Raw genomic sequence first — 26,139 nt, 5'->3', positions numbered from 1 at the left:
ATACCTGAAGATTTACAATAGACACTGAAAATCTCCAAAGTAACATAAAGCAATAAGCTACTGGGGTCTCCCAAATCTTACTCTGAGTCAGTAAAACTGGTGAAACTTGAAGCAATACAATTTTCAGATGAAATCAAGAAATTTATGTTTAATATGCCTCCATTACTGACAAATCAGCCATTTCAACCTTCTAGTATTTGAATTTTGTAAGCTTTTTGGATTCAGGCAATTTTAGAGGGCATCGAATCACATAAAGATCAGATTAACATCTATTCAAATATTACCAAGAAATAAGATGGATACCCATATATTGTGGTATATAAGGCAAATGCATAAGAAGTTGCAATGTGACTTATAGCAAGTGTTAGTAATCAGCAATCATAATATATAAGAAATCTGTCACCAGGAATGGTTCAACTACTTTGTAGTTATAAAAGTATTTATATTTTAAAAAGTTTCACCCCAAAATTCTACTCCTAATTATATACCCAAGATAAATGAAAACAAGTCTACACAAAATGTTAAATGCAAATGTAATATCAGCATTATTTTTAACAGCCCCAAGTAGAAAGATCCCAAATGTCCCTCTCAACTGAAGAATAAGTGGTAAAAAAAAAAAGTTCTACAATTGGCCATGGTAATGATCACACAACTCTGAGATGATACTAAGAAACCATTGAATTGCACTCCTTAAATAGGTAAATTATATGGCATGTGGTTATACCTCAATAAAACTGCCAAAAATTTTATAAGATAGCAATCTGATAATACCCTTTTCTCACCCACAAAAAAACAAAGGCATCTAAAAATTTATGGGGAAAAAAAGGGTCAATTCCTACTGACCTGTAGCAGACCACCTCTTAAATCGATGGATATTTTTGGTATGGACTGTTCTGGCCCTAGATTGCCACTGTGTTTACACCACTTAGCTTCTAGATTAGTGGTAGCACAAAATGGTCCTATGAGAATCCGACTTCTTTCTCTGAGACTTGTTTTAAGGAGAAAATCATTTATGCTGAGTAGAAATGACGATCCAAGAATTATGCCTAAAAAAGAAAAAAGAAAAAAAAGAAAATGGAAAGAGGTACATAATTCTTCCTCGAACCCTCAACAAGAGTTCGGGAAAAGACTGCATATTTTTAAAGAGTGTTAATTCACCCACTGTCAGAATCTTCTTTTTCAGTTGGCTTTCCAACCACAGTTTCATGCCATTTAAATAGAATTCTAGTTATGAAGCAGGTATACCTCATTCACATTCTTAACAAAGCAATATTTGCCAAAACATTATGATTTTTTCCACAAGTGAGTATTTTAAGTTTTATGAGTAGAGACATTTTCATTAAACTGTGCAAGTTTTTCAAACAGCTATGCTAAGAATAAGAACAGCTGCTTCATTTGTCTATCATTAAAATGATGGGAAAGCGCAATTTTCTGTGATTTCTTACAGCACCAGAGTACAATATATTATTTTGCTAGGCACTCAAAGTTTTTGACTGTCCTATGCTAAAATTCAAAACAATCAAAATATATAACATGTGTTTTATAAAAAATTTAGTTTAACCCAAACTTCACACATCATAACCACTTGAAGTTTACAAAGTCTTAAAAACAGATAGTGGCAGGTTAGATTTATGAGAAAAACTAAATGCTGTAGTTCAAAGTAAATACACCCAGAAAAGGAATACACTTCAAAATGTAGGTTTTCTTTTGAACTTAAAGTAGGAGTACGGATCAAAACCTTTTCATAAAACTAAGAGTACACTTTTAAGATATTTAGATGCAAACTTAGAGTGGTGAGTTCACTTTCCTTCCAAGGAGCTTATATTCTAAATTGTCATTGTGAATATTGAATTTCACCAGACCAAGTGTGTAATGCACAGGGCTTATTTTTCTAATGCTATTTGATCCTTAAAAAAAGATGAAAGATTAAAAAAACACCTTATGCCCACAACATACACAGTTCACAGTATTCACACTGACTTTTCAATTCCATGGACATTTGAAAACTTCATGAGTGTTGTATGTTCCTACTGTAGAAATGAGATACACAACTTTTAATTCTGCACAGAAGGCATCATACCCAAAAAAGTGTCAGCTTGAAGACTTCTGTTTAAAAACTACTGTGGAAATCAATCTCTTAAATTTTTAAACAAATCTACTGTGCTACTGACACTTTCATTTCTTCACCCAATTATCTTTATTCAAAGTTACATTTCACTTAGACTAAAGGAAAAAATCAGAAAATAAGAGAAATAGAAATAGGTTAAAAAATACTCAAGAATCAAAACCATCTTTATCGATAGGGTTCATAACTTAAGTCATAACTTCCTGAAAACTGCATTACATTTCCTGACTTCTCAACAGTAAATATCTGCTAAATGAAACACATTAATTCATCATCCAGAAATTGTTGTAACAGGATTATAAAAACAGACTTAAGCATGGTGCTTCACACCAGTCAGTAATCCCAGCTACTCAAAAGGTTGAGGCAGGAGGACTGTGAATTAAAGGTCAGCCTGAGTAACTTTGGGAGGCCCTGTCTCAAAAATAAAATAAAAAGGGCTGATGTTATAGTTTAGTGGAAATGTATACCTAGCATGCTTGAGGCCTTGGATTCACTGGCAATTAACAGTATCATGGGGTCCAGGGAAGTATAAGCTTACTCTTCTGACAGAAGATTAATATCTAGAATATATAAAGAACTCAAAAAAGTTAACACTGAAAAAAAATAAATCAAAATGGGCATGAACTAAACAAATATTTCTCAAAAGAATATAAACGGCCAAAAAACATGTAAAAAAGTGTTCCACATCCTTAGCAATCAGGAAAATGCAAATAAAAACTACACTCAGATTTCATCTCATTCCAGTTAGAATGGCAGTCATCAGGAATACAAATAACAATAAAAGCTGGCGAGAATGTGGGGGAAAAGGTACCTCATATATTGTTGTTGGGACTGCAAATTAATATAATCACTTTGGAAAGCAGTATGGAGAACCCTCAAAATTTTGACCAGGAATGGAGCCACTATATGACCCAGCTATCTTGCTCTTGGTATTTATTTGTTAGAAAGAACTAAAATCAGCATACTACAGCAATACATGCATACCAATGTTCACAGAAGCACAATTCATAATAGCCAAGTTAAGGAACTAGCCCAGGTGCTGGACAACACATGAATGGATAAAGAAAATACACAATAAAGTTTTACTCAGCCCTGAAGAAGATGAAATTATGCCATTTTCAGAAAAATAGATGAAACTAGAGAACATGATGCTAAGTTAAATCAGGCTATCTCAGAAGGTCAAGGGCCAAATGTTTTCTCTTGTATGTGAAAGTGAGAAAGAGCAAGCAAGAGAGCGAGAGTGAGAGAGCGAGATAAAGAGCAAGAAAGCGAGAGCAACAGTGAGAAGGAATTTTAAACAAAAGGTGATCTCACAAAAATAGAAGGGACACCAACAGAATAGAGGAAGGGGACTGAGAGGGAGGGAGGAGAGGAAGGCACAGGGAAGTACAGGGAAATGAAATATACCAAATTATGCTATGTGATATATGAATATACCACAATTTTTATCCTGTAGATATATGTGTGTGTGTGTGTATGTATGTGTATGTGTATGTGTATATATATAATGTACTAATTGAAAAAATATATAGTAGTAGGAGGTATATCAGCAGAATAGAGCAAGTGGATGGGGGGAGGTGAGGGAAAAAAAGGGAGTGGGGAATGAAATTCATCAAATTATGTGCATACGGGCTGGGGATGTGGCTCAAGTGGTAACGCGCTTGCCTGGCATGCGCGGGGCGCTGGGTTCAATCCTCAGCACCACATAAAATAAAGATGTTGTGTCCTCTGAAAACATTTAAAAAATTCTCTCTCTCTCTCTCTAAAAAAAATTATGTGCATACATACACAAATATGGCATAATAAATCTCATTATTATATATAATTGTAATGTACCCATAAAATTTTTTTTAAAAGGGATGGGGATGCAGCTCAGTGGTAGAGTGCTTACTTGATATGCATGAAGCCCTGGGCTCAATCCCCAGTAATGAAGGGCAAGTTTATGGAATAGTAATTATCTATCAAAGAAAAGACAATTAACAGAAAGAGCTGATATTTATCTCTGGAAGTTTCTTTAAGAGTGAGCTCAACAACATTTTTTTCTGATGCACACAGGTGAGTGAGATTATCTTATCTCGCTCTACAGCAGCTTTCATTTATACAAGAATATTTGTAAGCATATGAAAAAACATCTTACCTATGCAGACAAACATAATACACACTATATCTTACTACGTTTCTACTGTGTGGAGACTACTTCAAAATACTGATATTGTATATCCAGTTTCTTAGGTTTTGTCTAGAGAACTCTAGTACTGGAATGATAAAATTTGTGTCATCATGTCTTTTATATACTCTGAAAGTTATGTATCTTTTCTCAAAAAGGAATTTAAGTAGGGTTGATGAAAGGAGCTCTTCTTAACTCCCTCAAATTATGCAAATATAAGTATTTACTGATGACATTAAGGCAAGAATGAAAAAAATCTTCAGACTTGAATTATTACAAAAACAAATACGAAATGGTGAAAGTTTTTGTGTCACTGTGTGACCTGCTAAACCCATGAACATTTCCCTGTCCTTATATGAATCCTATTTTTATTTACTTTGGGCAGAGAGAATGGGATGGCTGAAATTATCAGGAGGGAAAACATAAAGGTAGCATGTTAGCTTCATATTCCTATGATGAAATATCTGAGATAAGTAACTTATAAAGAGAAAAAGATTATTTTGGATCACAGTTTTGGAGGTTCCAGTCCATGACTGATTAGCCCCATTGTTTCGGGCAGATGGTGAGGTGACACATCATTGTGGGAACACCTCATGATCAAGAAGCAAAGAGAAAAAGCAAGAGACTTGAGTTTCAAAATTTCCTCTGAGGACATGCCCCCAATGACCTCTGATAAGGCCCTGACTCCTAAAGATTCACAGCACCCCCCAACAGTGCCAGGCTGGGGAGCAAGTCTTTAACACATGGACCTTTGGGGGGCACTTAATGTTCGAACTATGCAATTAGAAACTGAAATCTCAGGAAGATGTGACAGAATTAGGAAGCCAATGGTTGGTCAACACTTTGGAAGTCTGAAACAACAAGAAAGTGAGCCATACTCATCTGAGTCCTGAGAAGAGCAGGAGGATGCACAGTATGCCTGAGATAGGGACCTTGTAATTGTGTATTGTGTCAGGCATTGACCCAGCTATTGTTATGTTCCAGACTGGGAACTTGTCAAATTTTATAGAATTTCATGTTTGATATTCACTGGAGTTTGGTTTGGTTCAGAGATAAGCATGAAATCCTACAATGAGGTATACTGCTACTTTGGGGGAAAATGACCTTTCTTGCTTCGTAATCAACGATACTGGAGGTACTAGATGGTACCAATAATTGGAGCTCAAAGCTGAAGCTGGGTAATGTGGAAGGAGGAAACCTAATGATTGCTGTGGTACCTGAGGACAGCACTGAATTGGCACTTTTCTCTTTCATGATACTATTTAACTCACTTTTGGTTGTTTTTCTTCCACTTGCCACCCTAAGCATCCCAACTGATGGACATTTTCTAACCAATGGGGTTTTCTTTTCTTTTTTAAATATATTTTTTAGTTGTTGATGGATCTTTATTTGTTTGTATGTGGTGCTGAGAATCAAACCCAGTGCCTTGCGCTTGCTATCCCTGAGCCACAACTCTAGCCCCACCAATGGGATTTTCAAGGTAATCCTTAGACTTCTATTCTTCTCTCCCTAATCTATTTCAGTGTACTTCTCTATTCTCATGGCTTTAAAGATAATTTTTTTTTTTTGGTGGAGTGTCCACAACCAGACCTATTTTCTTAAACAAGTGCTACTCTATGCTTCTGTGTATAAGACAATTGGACATTCTGCATCACCTTCAGCTTAATATTTATGCATGCATATATTAATTATTGAAACAAAATTCACAGATTATATAATACCTTGGGTATATAAAGAAAAAGTAAATAATTTACAATTTTCTTTTGCATCATATTCTCTCTCAAGTTCTGAGATCTCAGTAAGAACCAGGGGGAAAACAAAGAACATTTACAATACTGACGGTTGGCTGGGTATAGTGACACACACCTATGATTTCAATGACTTGGGAGGCTGAGGCAAGAGTATTGCAAGTTTAAAGCCAGCTTCACCAACTTGGGAAGGCCTTATGTCAAAAAAACAAAATTAAAAGAACTAGGGATATAGTTTAGTGGCAGAGTATCTCTGAGTTCAATACCTAGTGCTCACGTGTGCCGGTGTGCTCACACACACAGAAGATAAAAATACTGATTGCTGAGTACATGAGAACTGTTTCAGAACATGAACATTTCATTGCTTCCATATAAATTCTATTATTTTGAACCTTTTAAAATTTCACTTTATGTGCTATAAATTCTTTTATTCAATATAATTGAGTTGCTGTTCCCTTTTTCTTTCTGATCCCTTTTATTTTTTCCCCCAATAACCACCCTCAAGCTAACATTTTCTAATCATTTAGTCCTGAAGCTCAGGCCTATTTGCACTATCACAGGCTTATTTAAACACACTGACAGAACTGAGTATTAGTATTTAACAACTAATAATGCCAGGAGGAAACAGAAAATTGGCACTGCCCAAAGACATCAAGATCTATGACCTACCGATATAAACTGCCCTGCCTGGTTCCTTTTTTTCCCTTTCTTTTCCCACGTGCCATATACCTACAAGGAAATAAGGCAGGGTTCAATTTTGAGCCTACTAGATAAATTCAACTCATCCCCATGTGTTGTCCCTGCCTGCTACACTTACTACACACCCACCTACTAGGACTGCTGCTCAAGGAGGGTACCTGAATATCTGTAGCACCACAAACAGGTTCATCTGCAAGGATAAGCTTTTCAGTTTAAAACACTGTCTTACCTCTTTTTTTGAATATTTCCTGCTACACTTCAAAAAGGCTACAGCATAGTAATAGGAAAAGATATTCAAGTGGTTTTAATCTTGGTATAAGTGATCAGTAATAAAGACTGTGGTGATCAATGAATAACAAAGTGGTTATAAATTTCACAAAGGGTCATTTATGGATGGAAGACCAACTTTATACTTTTATCATAAAAATAATCTCTGGGACTCATGACAGGGCTATTAATTCTCCTTTTTCCTTTCTCCCACTCTGAAAGCTGGCCTGTGGGACATCAGCTCTTCCTTTTTGCTTTTTTCATTAGGAAACATAACTAAATATCTTCCTTGGGATAAAATAAACCTTATTTCACTGCACACATAAACTTGGGGCCACAGACAATTCACTGGATACTTGCACATTTAAAATCTGGTATAAATGGCAAGAGAACTTGAGTTAAGGCATGTGTTGTTCTTTCCAGTGGAGTAATGCATTGTTGGACAAAAAAACATCACAAATAAAAGTTATAGAGCTATCTTACCAATGGAACATGGGGAAAGGCTGAATAATTTTGTAAGGTTCTTTCTGATAAAATGTTTATATTTGTTCTGGCTGTAGGTACACAGGCATTTGAAGTGCTATTCTTGACGTTTTCTTTACTTTTAATTGTCCCCTCTAAATTTCCAAAAATTAGAAAGAGGGAGGAAAAATAAAAAAAGAAATGATGCAAAAGTTTAAGATGTAAAATTATCATTTACCCTTTGAAAGCTTTTATACTTACTTGATTATGAATCCAGTCATTTTTTAAAACTTCAAATTCTGAAATAAATTTTAGGTTTTTACCAAGCTTCCCTTAATATCTCACATCAAACTAGAGTGTATTTCTTTCTCAAAAGCCAGTAATTTAACAGTAATACAATACTACTAATTTATGTAAAACTCTGATTTGCATGAGTTTCTCCTCTAAAGTCTTTTTTTTTTTTTCCCCTGTCCCAGGATCCCATGTTGTATTCAGCAACTGTGTGATCAGGTCATCTTGACCAAGGACATAACCTCTTCTCTCTACCTCCTTTCATTCAGCAGAATGGTTTTCTGCTAGATATTTCCACTGGCCTCTTTCAAAAAAATCTGTGTTTATATTTTTAATTTCAGTTTTAGAAAACTAATGGCATATATTTAATTAAACTAAATGAGGTGTAGCAACATTGAGAAGTAACTTCAGAAACAACTAGTGTGATAAATAGAATCTTGCTTTGTTTGCATACTGACATATTTTTCATTGAGTATAAAAATCTCAAGGAACAAATAGTTTCATGACCTTTAAAATACTCCTTCAGAAGACTAATAAATGCAAACCATTTGTTTTGGAAAATATTTACAAAACGCTGCCAGCCCCACATCATCAGTACACACTAGACTCTCTAAGTAAGGCTCTTATTTTCTACATGCTGACTGAGCAAAATGCAATCTAAATCAAGCTTCTGTATATCATTAGAAAGAGTATTCAGTGACAACATGTGCTAGCAAAGCCTATCCAGGTATTTTTTTATCCAGCTGGAAGCAATCTTAGGCTACTAGAAAATCAGCAAGCATGTGTTAGAAACATACAGAAGCTGATTTGCATGGAGATGCCTCAAAGAGGAGAAATTTTTTTTTAACTATGATCCATAAAGATGTGACCAATCCTTCAAAAATAAAATCTTTCAATTTCTAGTTCATTCAAATAATCACTCTGAAGACATAAAAATGACACTTGGGTGTTGTAACCACGAAAAAACCTCCAGCTCCCCAATCAGAATGCTTAAGTTGATCTGATAATATTCAATTCAATTTGTAATAAGCTTATACAAATATATTGTATGTTAATATAGCAAACTAAAATACAGGATATAATTGATATATAGAACAAAACATAACAGAACATGTTTCAATGGAGTCTGATGTGAGCTATAAGAGAAGCCAGTGCTCTCCAACAAAGTAACTTAAAAGTCATAAAATGATAGCCAAATTGGGTGGCCCACTTACTAGTGTCTCTTTTTCAAAGTATTTAATGACTTATCCTAGGCAGGACTTCCAGTGTTCTTAGGGACTTTTACCCAGTCCTCACTGTTTAGTAAAAGCTGAGATTCCTAGTCTAATCCAGGCCTCATGTTTTGGATGTAAGAAAATGGAAAAATAACTAGAAGGCAGAAGAGGAATTGATTCATAGGGCTGTTCAGAGTATTAGATGACATAATCTGTGCAGAGAATCTTACATATTGTCAGTTTATCAGAAAAACAGAACTTGATTGGACCATGCAGTTATGTTTTTAAAAAATGCAGTCGCATATCTAACTGCATATTGGAGAGCATATAACAACCTTCTTACAGAGAAAATAACAGTAAATACATATTTGAAAAGCTTTGAGATAAATGCAGTAGCTGGTTAATTTAATTACATGAAAAAACTGCTACTAAATCAAACTTTCTTGGTCAGTGATATGGATAGAATTGGTATAAATCTAATGTTGAAAGCAAAATGATTTGCTAAGTAATTTACTACAATGGCTTAGAAAATGATCTTGATCTACATACCCAGTTTTAAAAACATGGATATAATAGAAATACCAGAAATCAGAAGTTCACTTTATTTTAGAATAACCCTGGACAGCCTGGGCATGATGGTTCACAACTGTAATCCCAGCTACTCAGGAGGTTGAGGCAGGAGGATGGCAAGTTGGAGGCAAGCCAGGGAAACTCAGCAAAACCCTGTCTCAAAATAAAAAATAGAACGGGCTGGGGATATAGCTCAGTGTAGAGCAACCCTGGGTTCAATCCATGATACGCGCCCCCACCCCAATGATCCTTGGACAAATGCTTACTCTCTCTACTTCACTCAACAAGGCAATTAACACTAGCCCAGTGGGCTTTAGCTCCTTGACACTTAGGTGGCCCATGAGATAATTTTAGTATCTTAAAGAGCATTGAAATCATGAGTCTGACACTGGGCTGTGGAATGAATAAATATTTTTATCTTTAGCTACAATCGTATCAGATTGATACAGTTGGCTATCCTAAATTCAATGCGTTTAGGTCTATGGAAGAAAAGGATAGAAAGTGCTCTTGATAAAGTATTGCCTTTAAGATAAGTTTTAGCTAAAAAATTTACTTTTCTATGACTTTAGCATTCAAATGTTGTGACTCTGTTGAGGGAAGGGAAAGAAGATAAAGGCCAGTATTTACTAAACACTTAATTTGTGCCAACCAATATGTAGGATTCTCTGCACAGATTATGTCATCTAATTCTCTGAACAGCCCTATGAATCAATCCTGCCTTCATCTGGGAGATGAGTTACACAGTTGTTTCTGCCACAATCTACTAGCCAGTAAGTAGCAGGGCCGGGATGCAGACTGTCAGCCTCCTTCAAGTACTATGTTGCTTTATAAAAACTATGACTCTTAGTTTGCTCTTAGTAGTTTCATTTACCAAGTGGTAACAGGGTTGTAAATAAATGTTTGTTCCTGTCTACAGCTCTCTTGCACAGTCTTGCTGTGCTATGTCAATTTAGCCACAGGTCCAGGGGACCAGCTAGGGTATAAAAGAACATCTCAGATGTTTTTTCAGTCACTCATTACTGCCAGGGTTGCTTTGCCAGCAACTTTCTTAGCAAATAGCCTACTGGCTTCTGTGGATAAGAGGGCAATTTGCTGTGACCACAGGCAAAACTAAATGCTGCCACAAATGCAGGAGAGTGATAGATACAGATTTACTTCTAACCGTCTCTTTTTCCACAGTCCTGGGTTGGGGCTCTAACAATATGTGTTCATTTCACTGAATACTAACTAATAGGTGCTATCATTAGGATGTAAAGATGAGGCTACCAAGATAAAGGTCTCTAGTTCTTAATTATTATCGCTGAAACCTCTCCAAAGACATTGTACACCGTGAGATAGTCTCATGTTAATTGATAACACTTTTGTTTTCTCAAAGGCTTTTTATTCTACTGTCCAAGAACATTGTTTTAATGTCTGTATATAAAATTTTTATCACTTGTTTTTTTATACAAATGCATCAAAATCTAGAGAAATGCATTGTTCTTTAAAATTCTTGAGTTAAAAGTTGGAGAAAAAAATAAAAACACTGATTTTTTTTCACCCTATCAGATACAGGACACACACGGGTCAATGTTATGGGATGTGATTCTAAAATATACATGACCTGAGGCCAACAGTTTTCTAGCAAAGAATTTGTAATTTGGTAACTGAAACTGATAGCAAGAAATAGGCTAATTTAGGCAGGGGAAAGATTTGAGGGTGGATTTACATGGAACATTATAATAACTGCACTGCATTACTCATTAGAAGGGAGCAGAGTCTTATGAAGATTTCATACTCCCCAAGAGAACCATATTTATACAATTAACAATTCTTTTGTTGAAAAAAAAGCTTTTCATTATTGCATGTGGATACATGTGGGCTGTGTAAAAATACAAGAGATGTGTAACACACAGTAAACAGAAAGTAATGATCTTAAACAGGCCAAATCCTTGAACTCGTCATTAATAAACGTCTCTCTACATTCAGCTACCCGGGCTGCTGGGAGACTGTTTTCTTCAAGTACTTCAAACACTGAAATCCAGGAACATTTATTATTTTAATCCATTACAGGCAGTGCTTGATTTAACTTTATTGGTTGTGGTGGTACTAGTGGTTATAAGTGGGGGTATAGCAATGTTCTTTTACACATCATTTCAAAAGGGCTTAATTATATTTTATAGTTTGGGCCAGGAATTCTGCTTGTTTTTTGTCTAACAAGGTTCAAATGGAGTTCAGGTCAGCGATGAATCAGAAGAAAAAGTCAGAGATGGTTATCTCTGTGCAGTGAGCTCATCTCCCTGTAGAAAGGCTGGGCAGGTACATCATGTTCCCCACACCACCACAGGAGATCGCTCTGATAGCCCAAGCTTGCTGCTTAATAGAAAGTATTCATTTTCATGAAACCTTGAAATTAAAACATCAGAGATTCAACTCAGGGGTTACCTTCTATAGCTTTGGAGTTACTATCCTGACTATTTAAGAACTTCCTGCAGGAATCCAAAACAGATATAATAGGCACAAGCCCTAAAACAAAAACTGTATCAAAGAACAATAATCACTTAACAGACATTTTAAGAAATGTATAAGCCTGCTACCACAGAAGAAAAACATGTCATAAAATTGACATAAAAGGCTGCACAAAAATAATTTGCTTAAACAAAAGAATAACTAACTGTATCATTTGCCCAAATAACAAAAATCTACTAGCTTTTTAAAAAGCCAAATACTCATAATTTTTAATCTCTTTTTTGAGGGTATGAAAACAAATCCCCCCCAAGGTAGTAGTATTTTAATATTGCTTATTACTGCCCCAAAGTCTATGTACTCATATATTGTTAACAGTTACAGCAAGAATAAAACTTGTACATTGAGATTCTTCTCCACTATATGTGATGCCTAAGAAGACAGAAGAATTACAGCAGTGCTTACATACATTTGTAGATTTTATTTTACATACTAGAAAAATAATATGGGACATTATTTTGAGAGAAAAAGTTATAATAATTTCACTGTTCTATTTATTTCCTATTCAATGTCTAGAATCTCCTTCTACTTTTTTTTTTAAAATGTCTCAGTGGTTTATCAGAATGTACAGAAAAATATGACCATTGAAAAAAACTCAGTAAACTCCAGGTAATTTAAGGGTAAAAAAAAATAGGTACATGCCAGTTCATCAGTAGCAACTTTGAACCTTGTTATAAAGTAATAGGAGGGAATCTGACCAGGATTAATAGTGGTACTCAGTCCTAGGATGAGGGAGTGTCGTGTTTCACGGACTCTAGGCCATCTGTTGTGCCTGCCTACATTTTACTTCTACAAAACTATAAATGCACCTCTACCTCAGGGACTATAGAAAGGCATTAGAATTCTTCTGCTTTTCATTATCACAAGATTCAGTAACTCATTTTGTTGTCAAGATAATCCCCTTTTACTCTTTCTTTTGCGCTTGCAGGGTATGCCAAAATGACAAATAAAATCCCAGATGTTACAGACCCAATGAGGTCTCCACCTTTCCTTGAGTGTTGGATTTAGGCTACTTGGGACACGGTGTCAAAAATGACAGGACCCTGAAGCACACACCCAATATTCATTAAGGTTCATTAGTGATTTGTATAGCTGTCTACAAGCTGTACTTCCACTTCAATCCTCAGTGGTTGCTTAAAAGTTAAGTTTGTCCTATGGCTTTCACTGTCAAAGAATTCATTTCCTATTGCGTAGGCACTGAAAAGGGATGCTATTTCTTTCTAGAAGTAACAAGGGTCTTTGGGGTGTTATAAATGACTTATTATTGCAATATATTATTTTAGGTAGTCATATCTAATTTAATGTTTTATTTCCCTTTAGGCTAACCTGAAATACCGCAGTATCCAAAGGCTATGATTATGCCTTAAGGGATTTTTCCTCAGGAGAACCAGTTAACAGAATGAAAAGCTGGAGCTCCGCTTTGTATCAATTAAGGATGGAGTTTCACTTTTCAGTACACGAAAAGAAATTTTAGGTTCTTGAATTTTAGGTTCTTACTGGTCCTGAATTCAGTGAACATGAGAAGAGACATTTTGTATACGTGAAAAATAATGTGGCTATGCTTTCTTTCTCTCCTCCTATTTATACACAAAGATAAGTACATCTGGATGACAACAGTGGGGGTAGTCAGTTACTTAAACCATAATTCTTTGACTAGAAGGAGTTCAACTCACTGCTTTCTGCCTGGGTGAAAAGTTCTCAGCATTTCTCTGGACACAGAGGTCCCAACCTTTTCCCAATTCTGACTAAAATATCAGTCAAATTGGCCTCATGTAGGCTTTTTCCCCTTTGTGCCATCTAACTTGTTCACCTATTTTCCTCTTCCTTGTCTATGTGGGGATTGCTAATACCAGTGCTCTTAATGGGCAAGAACAAGGTAATCTCAAGTACCACGATTTCACAGTTCTCAATTGTGTACTTTTGTTTGCTGAAATCTAAAGATCATTGCCCTAATAGCACCATAATTTATTTTGACTAGGGGAGCTAAAGTGTGCAGCTCACTCCCCACCCTGCCTATGGCACAGCCAGTTCACAATTTGCAGGAATGTCATAAAATTGGTACACTATGGTTTCTCCAAAATGATATACTTCAATTGGCAAAAAAGATTGTGTTGTTTGTTCATGTGGCAGGAAGGGGTTACTAAAAGAATGAACTATGGAATGGGATGAATATTATCTGCCTTAAAATATTTTAGAATATAAAATATAATTTTTAAAAATATTTATTTTTTAGTTGTACACAATACCTTTATTTTTGTTTATTTATTTTTATGTGGTGCTGAGGATCAAACCCAGGGCCTCGCACGTGCTGGGCGAGTGCTCTACTGCTGAGCCACAACCCCAACCCTATAAAATATAATTTTTAAACGACATTCATTGTTAGTGATGATACAATCAGGATTTTCTGCATTATGCACCAACTTTTAATATAAAAGCATTAACCTACTAAAATCAGAACTTCAGGGACATTTTACCAAAGACAGTTGGGGGAATATGAGTATTCTAGCAGAAATATGAGTTTGGTTATTATAAGTCACTGCTAAATAGCATCTGTGCAGTGGAAAAAAAAGTCCCTTGAAATATCCATAGTTTAGGATTGCAAAACAGTATAAGAGGTTAAGAAGAACTGGTAGATTTTCCTTGTAAAGTGGAAAATATTTAACCCTTTCATTTTGTTTCATACGATGAAAACAGTAATTCCTTTAACCACTTTAGTGAATAACTTTCAAATATTAAGTTTTAAAATTTAGTAAATGAACATGAAAGAATGCATTTCAGCTTATTTAAATGTATTGACAATGTTTCCGGGAAAACATTTAACTTTCTCATTTCATGCTTTTATTATCCCCCTTTCCCATATATTTCTCATAAGCTTATGACAGCTTCAATTATTAAAAAATATATTCATAGGCAAACTCAAATATTTTTTGTACCTCTGACGAGTGAGGGTACATGCCTACAACACATTCCCAGTGGCGTTTCTCTAAATATTACTTAGCACATAAGATTCCTCTAGCATTACAAATCTATTTCAGCTCCTAAATTAAAATTCATCTGGAAAAGACCATTTTTCCTTGTTTATATAACATTGTCACATAAAGAGTGTTAAAAAAATATTTCACTAAAAATAGCTTGCGTAAGTTAGGGATTAGAGTAGTTTCTGCTGCTATAATTGTTCCTTTGTAGTTTTTTCCATGATGTTTTTGCACAGTGTTTTTGACTGTGTTTATTAAAGTCAGCACATCAAAAAGGATCAAAGAGAAAGTGAGTGAGAACCAAAGAAACCCCAAGTGTGTTGTCTCATTGGGGAGCTATGCAGATTTGAATAAACAAGTGCAAATTGTTGAGGTTTTAATGAAATTTTTCTACAATTATTTTATCTTAAGTCATTCTATACAATAACATCTGTACAGCAGATGGCCATACTGTACCAAGGCAATGCTCCTTTTTCTTTCTCTGTTTAATAGCACATCTGAGATGACTACTTTTGTCACTGTGCTCAATTGGGTTCAGCAAATAATTTGAAAAGTGCAGCTGCTGCAGATGGTCACAATAGTTATATAAACTGTAAAATCAAAGACACAGTTAAGTATTTCTGTATTAGATTCAAACTATAAAAATCCAACATTAACCCCATTGAGCTCAAAGATATACTATAAAAAATTTTGGTTGAATACAGAACGATGTCACTTGAAAACTACAAAAAGAAATATGACTACTGGTAGGAGATTTGTGTGTGTGCATGTGTGTGTGTGTTGGATACATTTTACCACTTAGCGATACTATACCTTAAAAATATAAATATGTTTGCTTACATTTCATACAAACTTCAAAGCATGAAATTTGAAGATATTCAACTGCACAATAAAATTGTTGTTCAAATATTAAATTATTTTATTTAAAAATATAAATAAAATTAATTTTTTAAAAAATGTGTAGTAATCTCTTAATTATAATTTTCCTAGAAATCAGCCTTAAGCAATAGCTAGAACTCAATACAATCTTATTTCACTAAATTATTTTATTTATTTTGCTAACTATGCTATTTTCTTGTTTGAGCATTCTGTCACATAAGGTTGAAATGGAGAAGAATTAGATTTTGGTGTTATGGTCTCAAATTAAAATTTTTACTATTAAATGGCTAACTTCAATTTTTATTTAATTTGACACAAATAATTATTTTAGAATGTTTGCTGGATACTACTCAATAGGGTTGTATAAAATATGTCCTGGTCAAAGCCATAGTTTCTATTTCTGTGTTTAACTAGATTTAAGAACATAATTGTAAGAGGAGAAGGGCTATGTAGTTATTCTAGTACAAAGGGGAGAAAAACAAGTTACAAAAATAGACTATGGCTCAGTGAGAGAAAGATTTTAATTATATTTTAGAAACTAATGTTTACCAAGGATAGATACCATTAAGAGTGGTTAAAATATGAGTAGCAAACAAACTTAAAAGCCATGAGAATGAAAACCAAAAAGGACCTAGAATGGAATACAGTATGTTTAAATTCTTCTACTCTGTTTGAGTTCTAACCTTTTCCCACTATGATTAAGGTAAGACTGGAAAGGCGTGGGAATGGGTCCAGTGTTGTCTGGGTCACAATTTATTTGTGGATAAATTGGACATTGTAGGGTCCAGTGTTTCATAGTCTTTCATGTCATTTCTAACTTTAAAGACAATAAAAAAAAAATAGGGAGCTTTTAGCTGGCTTGGTCACAAATATTTCTGGTGAGAAAGAAATAAATCATCCCTGTTTTGGACTAAAATTCATACTTCTCAACTGTAAAACATTTTATTTTTCTTTATCTTTTAAACTACTGTGCCCAAACTGGCTTTATGGAACAGATTCTAGCTGCCACTTGATTACTTTTTGTAAGCAACTAAACTGCACATAATTTAAGGATTTATTTTATCCCCTGTACTATCGCATAGCCCCCATTTTTTCATCCCTAAATATTAAAATGGAAAAAAGGATAGTTTCCTCTCGCTACTTTTACTTTCAGAACAAAATTTCTGGCACTGGGCCCTGAACTTTTACAGTAGCAGTTTCTGTGATTGAAAACTGTTATTTCCCACCTGTGAGTTGCATTTTCTCTTCCTTTCCTCACATTCCTTCTGCCCACCCTTTCGGATTCAGTGGGAAAAAGCACATAACAACTTAGTCATGATAACAGAAGAGAAAAATGTAAATGTCACTGCCAGTTAACTTCTCACCTCTCCACCCCTCAATGACATTCATTTTTCAGGGTCCAGGCCTCTGTGCTCAGCTGGGCACAGAAACACAGCCTTTCCTTGCCAGGTGTTGCAGTCTGATAAAATGCCTCTGCAGCATTCCTGCAAAGCAGAACCTTGGTTTCGATTACACTTTGTGTAGCATATCTGCCACCACGGCAATTTTTCTTTATTAAATAAATTGTTACCAGTGACTTAATACAGCACATCAGAATCACCTGTAGGGTTTATTGAGACAGACTACTAGGCTCCATTCCCAGAGTGGCTGATTTGGTAGGTCAGGGGCAGGGTCTGAGAATATGCATTGCCAAGAAAGTCCTGGGAGATGCTGATGGTTCCGAGATCATGCTTTGAGAACCACTTTTCTAGTGGTTCACAAAACTTGATGCTCTGTTGTTCCACCATAGCTATTTTAGGTGAAAAGAAAATAGGAATTAACAGTTTTAAAACATCTGTAGGAATGTGCCTAAAGAGGTGGATAGAACAGTTTAGTTTAGTTTAGGGCATTAAAATACCTAGGCTCGAAGGATTTGTTATAAAACTATCTCTGCAATAAGGTCACAAACCAGAAATGTTCCTTTCTCTAATGGCCTTTAAAACTTTTAACTTCTACATAATAAAAATCTTCAAAATGATGCATTTTTCAGATGTTAACAAACCATTTTGCTTGCTTTCTCTCTCTCCCTCCCCCGCTCCCATTTTCTATGACTTACCAGGTACTTTTTGTGCTGCTTTGACACTAAGGCTGCCGTTAAGATTTGATAGAGATGCCAACAGGCATGGTTTATTAGGATGGGGGACAGTTTCCATGGAGAACACAATCTGAGTAGTATGGACAGAAATTTTTTGAAAGCAGGAAATGGCTCTCCACATGTTTTCTTGAAATGAAAATTTCTGCACTCCATCACCATGTACTTTAGGTTTAGACAACTTTCCATGGTAACATTTGGAGACTGGAAGCTCATCTTTATTCACTGTAGGGTCTGAAAGAGTAGAGCTCTCTTTGCTATGTGCAAAGCCATGTGCACTTTTTATCTTCTTTAAAAAATGGTTCATCTGATCCAGTTTGGTAAAACTCAGGTTTGCTTTCAAAGGCTTTGATATATCCAAGTTGATGTCTGCTATAGAAGTGAAAAAGACATGAAAATTACTGAAGTTCTCTTATTAAATACCCATTATGATGCCAGAATGTTATTCATCACCTATTTTTTTTTCCATGTAGTTAGCTAAATAGGAACATTCGCCTTTGACCACTTATGCCTATATTCCTGATTGTCTATTCCTGCTACAGCCAGGGACGTACACCTATAGCAAGTCCCTCCATTCCATCTTTGCTCTCATACCCCAATGCAAGCTGAAGCAGGCTTTCCCTTTAGTTACTTACCTGAAACTGGCATTCCTTTTCCCAAAGAAAAAGAACTTCCCTTTATTCCCAGAAAAATGTTTGACACAAACACTGATAGTAATCAACACTGATCCAACTGACTGAAGCAGCCTCCCTTACCATTCTCTAATCAAGTTAATGCAGAAAATATTTATTTCTCTTCTGTTACCTGCTGCAAACCACAAAAGTCCCTGCAACTTTTCCTACATTCTACATTGATAAGAGTTGAAATCTCTCACCCAAGTTTATATAGGTAGATTTCTTAAAATCTATAGTGCATTTCACAGGTAACATATACCAGACACTGTCCTTGTCACTTAGTTGTCTGACATTAAAACAAACTGGCCTTATTATTTGTTTTCATTTTCTTATTTCACCTTATACCACTTTTCCTCCTGCTTTTATTATTTTTGTTTATTTGGGGGGGGGTTTACTGGGGATTGAACTCAGAGGCACTCAACTACTGAGTGACATCCCCAGCCCTATTTTTCATTTTATTTAGAGATGGGGTCTCACTGAGTTGTTTAGTACTTTGCTTTTGCTGAGGCTGGCTTTGAACTCACAATCCTCCTGCCTCAGCCTCCTGAGTTGCTGGGATTACAAATGTGTGCTACCATGCCTGGATTTTCTGTTTTTATTATAAGACACAAGACTTTAAGTATCATGAAGACAGAGCATGTCATACATCTTGCCTTCTATGAAAAACAGAGTACAATGTTAGAAGATGATAGCAACAACAGAAAACCCAAATTAACCTAAAATAGAAAGAAGATTCAGCTGTTATGGACCTGAAGCTGGGTGCTGTTTCTGAATTCATAACATGAAAACTTAAACCTAGGTGCCAGAAGTGCTCATCATGTAGCCAAAGAAACAAATTAGTGACTTGAAGTTGCCCAAATATCCACCTAAATCATAGTATTTCCCTGACTTCAGACTGGCATAGCATACACAGGACAGTATACAGAGGAGTTGCTAACTATTAGCTCAGCATGGACCCTCAACTCTTGCCCAATTTGTCTTCCTAGACTCAGCCCTTGAGTCACTTCCAGGAAATCTTTCTTGATCCCTGTTGCTGAGTGAGGTGCCTCTCATCACTGCTTTCAGAATATCCTGTGCATTTTTTTCTATCACTGGGCACTTATTTATATTATTGTCATAGTTATCTGCCTAAGTGTCTGTAATCGTTCAGTGAAATGTGAGCTCTTGAACATTAGAGGCTGTGCTACATCTTAGTATTCTGAGTACCTAAAATAGTTTCTTCTATTGTAATTAAATGAATGTTTGATAATGCAATGAAGGAAAAAAACCAAACAAATACAAAGGCCTGTTTTCCCTTTCTACTGAACTCTGAAGGGCTCATCAGATCAATTTATCTATTAACTACCTTTAGACACGCTATTTTCCCTTTGTTTTAGCTAATGGTGCACAATCCACCATATGACCCAAGTCAGAAATTTGACTTTTTGACTCTTCATTTCACTTCCTCGTTCCCTGGTCCCAGTCCAATCAATGAATAAGTTCTGTCAATTTTATTTCCAAAACACTGCTTGAATATAATCTCCTGTCTTTAGCATTCCAGCTACTCTTATTTTCCTCCTCTAGGCCTCTCTTTGTTCAGCTATTATAAAGCCTCCTAAATAGTTTTTCCTGTCTAAACCCATTCCCTTTAGTTCAGTCTCCAGAGTCATTTCCAAATGATTTATTTTCAATGTGATCCTGATTGGTTCACTCCTATTTAAACTCTTTACTGGTTCCTCTTCATCTAGAAAATAAAAGACCAACTTCCTTAGGAAGAGAGAAAAGGTTTTGCCTTTATTGGCAGTTATTACCTGACTCCCCCTTTAAAAAGTTCCAGAAGTATTAGAATTTATAAAACCTACTTCCCCCAACCCAAACTATGTCACATCACTAGGCCTTTACTCATGTATTTAATGTACTCCCCTGCTCCCCCCCACAGCTTTTTTTTTTTTTGCCTAACTATTAATCTTCAGGATAATCCTTAGCATTTTCTCCAAGAAGTTAATCCACAAAGTTAGGTTAAGTGCCCCTGCCCCCTCAGAGCACTATAGCACCTGCACAAGTATCTTTATAGGAGATGATCTGTCCCATCAGTTAAGAAGAACTTAAATGCAAAGATTTTCCCTCAATTCTTAACCTTAAACTCAGCTCAAATCACATTTGGTCATTTTGTATTGAAGCACTCCAGAACATTCTAATGTGGTTCTAGATAGGCAGAATTCTAACCAGGCACTTCCTTTACAATATTCCTGCCCCCTGATTATTGAATCAAACACTAATCTATGTACTGCTGTGCAATGAAGGGATGTTATGGTTGTGATTAAAGACCCAGGTCAGATAAGGAGATTATCTGGTGGACCTGATCTAATTATGTAAACCTTTAAAAGGTACATGAAGGAGGTGAGGGGGGAAATCAGAGAGAGGTAAAATATGAGAAGGGCTCCATGATATGTAATTGTTGTGAAGATGCTGGGGGTCACATGAGATGAAATGGGTGAGCTGAGGGCAATTTCTGGACAATAGCTAACAAGGAATTGGGAACTTCAGTCCTACAACCATAAGGAACTAGATTATACAATGAATCAGAATGAATTTCAAAACAGATTCTGGCCAGAAGCTTCGAGATTAGTGCCTAGTCCAAATGACATACTGATTTTGGCATTCTGAGAGACCCTGAGTATAGAACCCAGTTGAACCCACTCTGTTTCCAATAAAGATGGAAACCTGTGCCTCCACTGGAGAGAATACAGCCATAAATTCTACATAGAACAACTATTTGAGAAAAAGTAAAGGGTAACAGGTAGACTGGGGAAGAATAGATTTCCAAATACCACCAAAATGGTATTTCTCATTTATCCTCCCCTCATCCCTAATCTGGATCAATGGTGGCTCAAAATCCTGAGGTGGGCACTATGTGCATATAGAGGAACTATGAAGGGAAAATGTTTACTTTTGACTTCAAAGACTCTCTTAATGCTTAGAGAAACTACAGGAATTTTCCAGCTTTTTTTCTTCTTTCTTATCTTATTATTTTCAAGCCCCGGAACAGAAGAGAATATTTTTCTATTCATTTTATGAGACCATCATTACTGATAGCAAATGTAAGATAATATAAGAAAACTATACACAAATATCCCTCATGAAGAAAGATATAAAAATCCTTAAAATACCGAGGAAATCAAATACAGAAAGATATAAAACTAATAATATATCAGAGCCAAGCAAGGTTTTTCTTGGGACTACAAGATTGGTTGAACCAGTGTAACGATATTAATAGCTTAAGGGAGAGAGGAGATATCTGTTGATACAGAAAAAGATACTTGTAAAATTCAATATCCACTCATTATAAGAACTCTTGACAAACTATGAATACAGGAGCACTTCCTTAACCTGAAAGAGGTCACATATGACAAAACTACAACTAACATCATGATTATGAAAAATTGAATGCCTTCCCCTATGATCTAAAAGAAGGCAAGGAGTTCCATTCCCATTGCTCATATTGAATATAATACTGAAAATCACAGCCAGTGAAATAAGGCAGCAAAAAGAAATAAAAAGCATATATACAGGAAAGGAAGAAATAAAACAATGCTTATTTGCAGATGACATCATTTTACACGTAAAAAAACTCAATAGGAATCTACAGAAATTTGGTAGAAGCTAATGAGGGACTCTGCTAAAGTTTTAACGCCAGCACACAAAACCCAACTGAATTTCTATATACTAACAATGAGCAGATGGAATAAAAAACTTAAAATCTAGCATTTATAATAGCTCTAAATAAAAGGAATATTTAAATGTAAATGTGATAAAATGCAAAGAATCTGTTGGTTAGCCAGGTGCAATGGCATACACCTATAAACCCAGCAACTCCGGAGGCTGGGACATGAAAATATCAAGTTGAAGGCCAGCTTCGGCAACTTAGTGAGACCCTGTCTCAAAATAAAAATACAAAGGGTTGGGTATGTGGCTACCAATTAAGTATCCCTGCATTAAATCCCCAGCACAAAAAGAAAGAAAGGAAGAAAGGAAGGAAGGAAGGAGAGAAGGAAGGAAGGAAGGAAGGAGAGAAGGAAGGAAGGAAGGAAGGAAGGAAGGAAGGAAGGAAGGAAGGAAGGAAGGAAGGAAAGAATCTGTATATAAAAAACTACAACATTGACAAAAAAACAATTAGGGGGTGGGGATACCTCAACAATAGAATGAATACTTAGCATAAACAAAGTCCTGCGTCCAACTAAAAACTAATAAATAAATAACAAAATTAACATAATGGACAGATGTACCATACATAAAGCATGTTCATGAACTAGAAAATTCAACATAAATAAAGATATCTGTTCTGGGCATGGTGGCATACACCTGTTATCCAAGCAACTCAGGAAAAATGTTTATTAAGCATTTGTTTTGTTTCACAAATTTGAACAGTGAATTGTAATGTTAACCTTCTGTGGTGCTAGTATCTGAATGACCCTTTCTCAGACCAGTGATGTAGTAGAAGGATTACTTACTTCTTCAGGCACTTTAGTGACTTGATTTATCTTTTCTGTGGGGTCATGCCAAACTGTTCTATATGCATCAAACCTTTATTTAATCTTTGGATGATCTTAAATTTGGGATTACAAATAAAATTTCTCAATCATTTGGCAGTAAATGATGAAAGTTTTTAGAAAGTCAAAAATCCAGTATAGCTATATGTGGCCTAAGATGTTAATTTTTAATAAGAAATGAAATTATTACTTAAAACATTTAGATAATTAAACTTTTCACATCTTTTATGTATGCCTGTGTATAGTATAACCTCTGCACAAGGCCCTCCAGTAGGTCAGAGTCCTTCAGGCCTTCTCTACAGTGAGAGTACTGAGCCCGTCAAAAGGACTGGGCACGTTAGACAGGACTCTAGGCCAAGAATGGGAAAAGCAGACTTGAAAAGAGGCTATATTGTACTAGAGGGGCTTCCTTTCTAAAGTCCCCATTGAGAGACAGGAACCACACACAAGAGTGAGAAGCACCACAAATAAAATAGCACCTTTGTTGATTTATAAAATATACAACGTGTATCCTTTAATTGAAATCATGAAGTCAATGTCACACTTGGTAATTCAGCAAATTCATATTGATAATTGTAGTACCCTAGTGTCAACACATTTTCACCTCCTAGAAGTAGTCAGGTACAGAATGAATTAGTGTCTTCATTGTAAATATTTTTCAGCCTCATAATGAAAGGAAGATTACTTTTAGAAATGGGAATATTATGCCACAAAAATCTGGCATTTTTAAACATAAAAATAAAAATCAAGCAATTTTAAAATTAATGAAGCAAAAGTGAAGGGTCAAATGTTTTCTCTCATATGTGGAAGGTAGAGCAAAATTAGTAACACCAAAGGGGTATGGGGGAATATCATGAAACTAGAAGGGAAATCAGTGGAGTAGGAGAAGGAGATTGAGGAGGGGGAAGCAGGGACAGGAAAAGAGAGGAACTGCGGGATGAAATTGACCATTATACTATGTACATATATGAATATACCACAGTGACTTCTACCTTTATGTATATCAATAAAGCACCAATTAAAAAAATAAGTAAAAGGAAGACCAGAAGAACAGAGGAAGAGGAAGAGAGGGAAGAAGAAGGAGGGAGAAAGAGGAAGCACTGGGCATGGAATGAACCCCACTATTATGTATAACTATAATGTAGTAATAAAATTTTTTTAAAAAATTGATGAAATATAGTAACCTAATCATTAAGATAAAAACATTTAAAGAAACAGGCTAACAAGTTTTTTCAACAGACACACAGTTACATAGAATAATGTTTTATAAGGAACCAGGCATAGATTGTTAATGTGAGTTTCATTCCAATTATTATCAGATCCTTGAGTTTAAAAATTTCAATTTTTTTTCATAATCCTCATTGAACTTTAATAAATGGATTTGTTTCAAAGTTTAGATTTTGGGAATATTCAGTAATAGAGAATCTCCCAGCTGAGTCATCTACTTCTCTGCCAGATCTAATTTCTCACCATTTTTGGGACATATTCTATATCTTTAAATTACCAAGTAAACTCATGTCTGTCAATTATTTTCTAATTGCCCTTCAAAACTTTCCAAACCGCTACCAGGAAATAGAATAATGGAATGCTATGGAGTTAAAAGGAGATTAGACAAATACCAATAAATTACAGTTATTTTATGCTCCCATCACCCTAGAAGGTGACTTAATAGTGAGAGGAAAAGAATCATTTTGCAATAATGAAATCAGAGAGGGAATTCAAGGCCCAGACGTGATTCCCCTAAGTTTATGTTAATGCACACCTTGTGGGGGACCAAACATCAACTGGAAAAGTTTCCTGAAAACTGTTCCAGCTATTTTCTCATTTAAAATGTTCCAACTTTACTTGACCCATTAGTCATCATATTACTTACATTTATGATGTATTATGAAATCTATTACCAAAAACCTGATGGGTTCAATATGGTTTCTTATACCTAAATCATAACATTTATAAAAGAAAACTCCTTTGTTAAATGTTTCTTTCTTTGGAATTTTATTTGCAAGAGACAATTTAATTATTTTTTTTTTAGAGAAAAGTATGGCTTACTAGGAAAGCATTCGGTGCACATGTCGGTGGCTATGTACAGATACAAGAATGGTGCTGCTCTTATTCCCCACCTTAGAGAGGCAAATATAAAGCATAGAACGAATCTATAATCTAGCTTGACTCGATAGTTTATAATAACTTTAATGAAAAACATTTATATTACTAGGTCATAGTACATTTTTTTTACTCAAATTCATAGTTTTGTTACTGTATCACAATAAAGGTATTCATGATGGAGTCCTAATATTTAACTAGAAAGTTTTCAAGACAATGAGATCAACATGTTTGTGTTGAAGGGGTGATATGTAAAGACCTCAGTGGAAGCAACCTGAGTGTTTTAATTAATGGTGGTATACCAAGTGGAACTGTATATAATGTCCCATGTCCTGTGAGGAGGCTCAGATATCTGATTCAGATGGCAAGTAATTCATGGTGCTTAATACTGGGATCTGGGTATCATTACTATTAGAAGTATTACTTAGGCGCACATTTTCATGATCAAGCACTGACTTTTTTACTTCATTATTCCCCTCAAAAAACTACAATATAAAAGATATGATTATAGAGTAATTGTACTGGTTTTCTACAATGAATGTATTGAACTGGACTTGGATAAGCTTCTCTCCTTTATCTAATAACCATAAAATGCTAAATACATTCCATGCTCCAGTAATTTGGAAACTTTTTTGGTGTCTATGTCTTTGTTTTGCTATTCTGAATGGTGGCATATACTCATCTTTAAAGACAATAGTTACAACTTTTGGAAAGAGACAAATGGTGTTTTGAGCTAAGTTTAATGAAAATGATATTAACAACCGGCTCAACAAAAAAAAAAAAAAAAAAAAAAAAAAAAA

General features: G+C 35.3%; 1 protein-coding gene across 9 annotated transcripts in view; it reads right to left on the bottom strand.

Annotated features, from left to right (window-relative positions):
- Positions 1-26,139, bottom strand: part of Vps13b (vacuolar protein sorting 13 homolog B) — a 734,817-nt gene that overhangs the window by 141,368 nt on the left and 567,310 nt on the right. For 6 of the 9 annotated variants that reach the window (XM_048801898.1, XM_048801903.1, XM_048801897.1 and 3 more), the window contains 3 exons: positions 17,998-18,405; positions 6,710-6,769; positions 844-1,046 (listed from right to left, as the gene is read on the bottom strand). In XM_048801898.1, the coding sequence (XP_048657855.1) occupies positions 844-1,046; positions 6,710-6,769; positions 17,998-18,405 (671 nt within the window). The remainder of the gene's footprint in view (positions 1-843; positions 1,047-6,709; positions 6,770-17,997; positions 18,406-26,139) is intronic. The other 3 variants (XM_048801901.1, XM_048801902.1, XM_048801905.1) reach the window with 3 other exon arrangements.

The sequence above is a fragment of the Marmota marmota genome, unplaced genomic scaffold, assembly GCF_001458135.2.
Source record: "Marmota marmota marmota unplaced genomic scaffold, marMar, whole genome shotgun sequence".
In the NCBI taxonomy this organism is placed as follows: domain Eukaryota; kingdom Metazoa; phylum Chordata; class Mammalia; order Rodentia; family Sciuridae; genus Marmota; species Marmota marmota.
The sequence above is the reverse complement of the archived record's forward strand: the minus strand, read 5'-3'. Positions and strand labels throughout refer to the sequence as shown.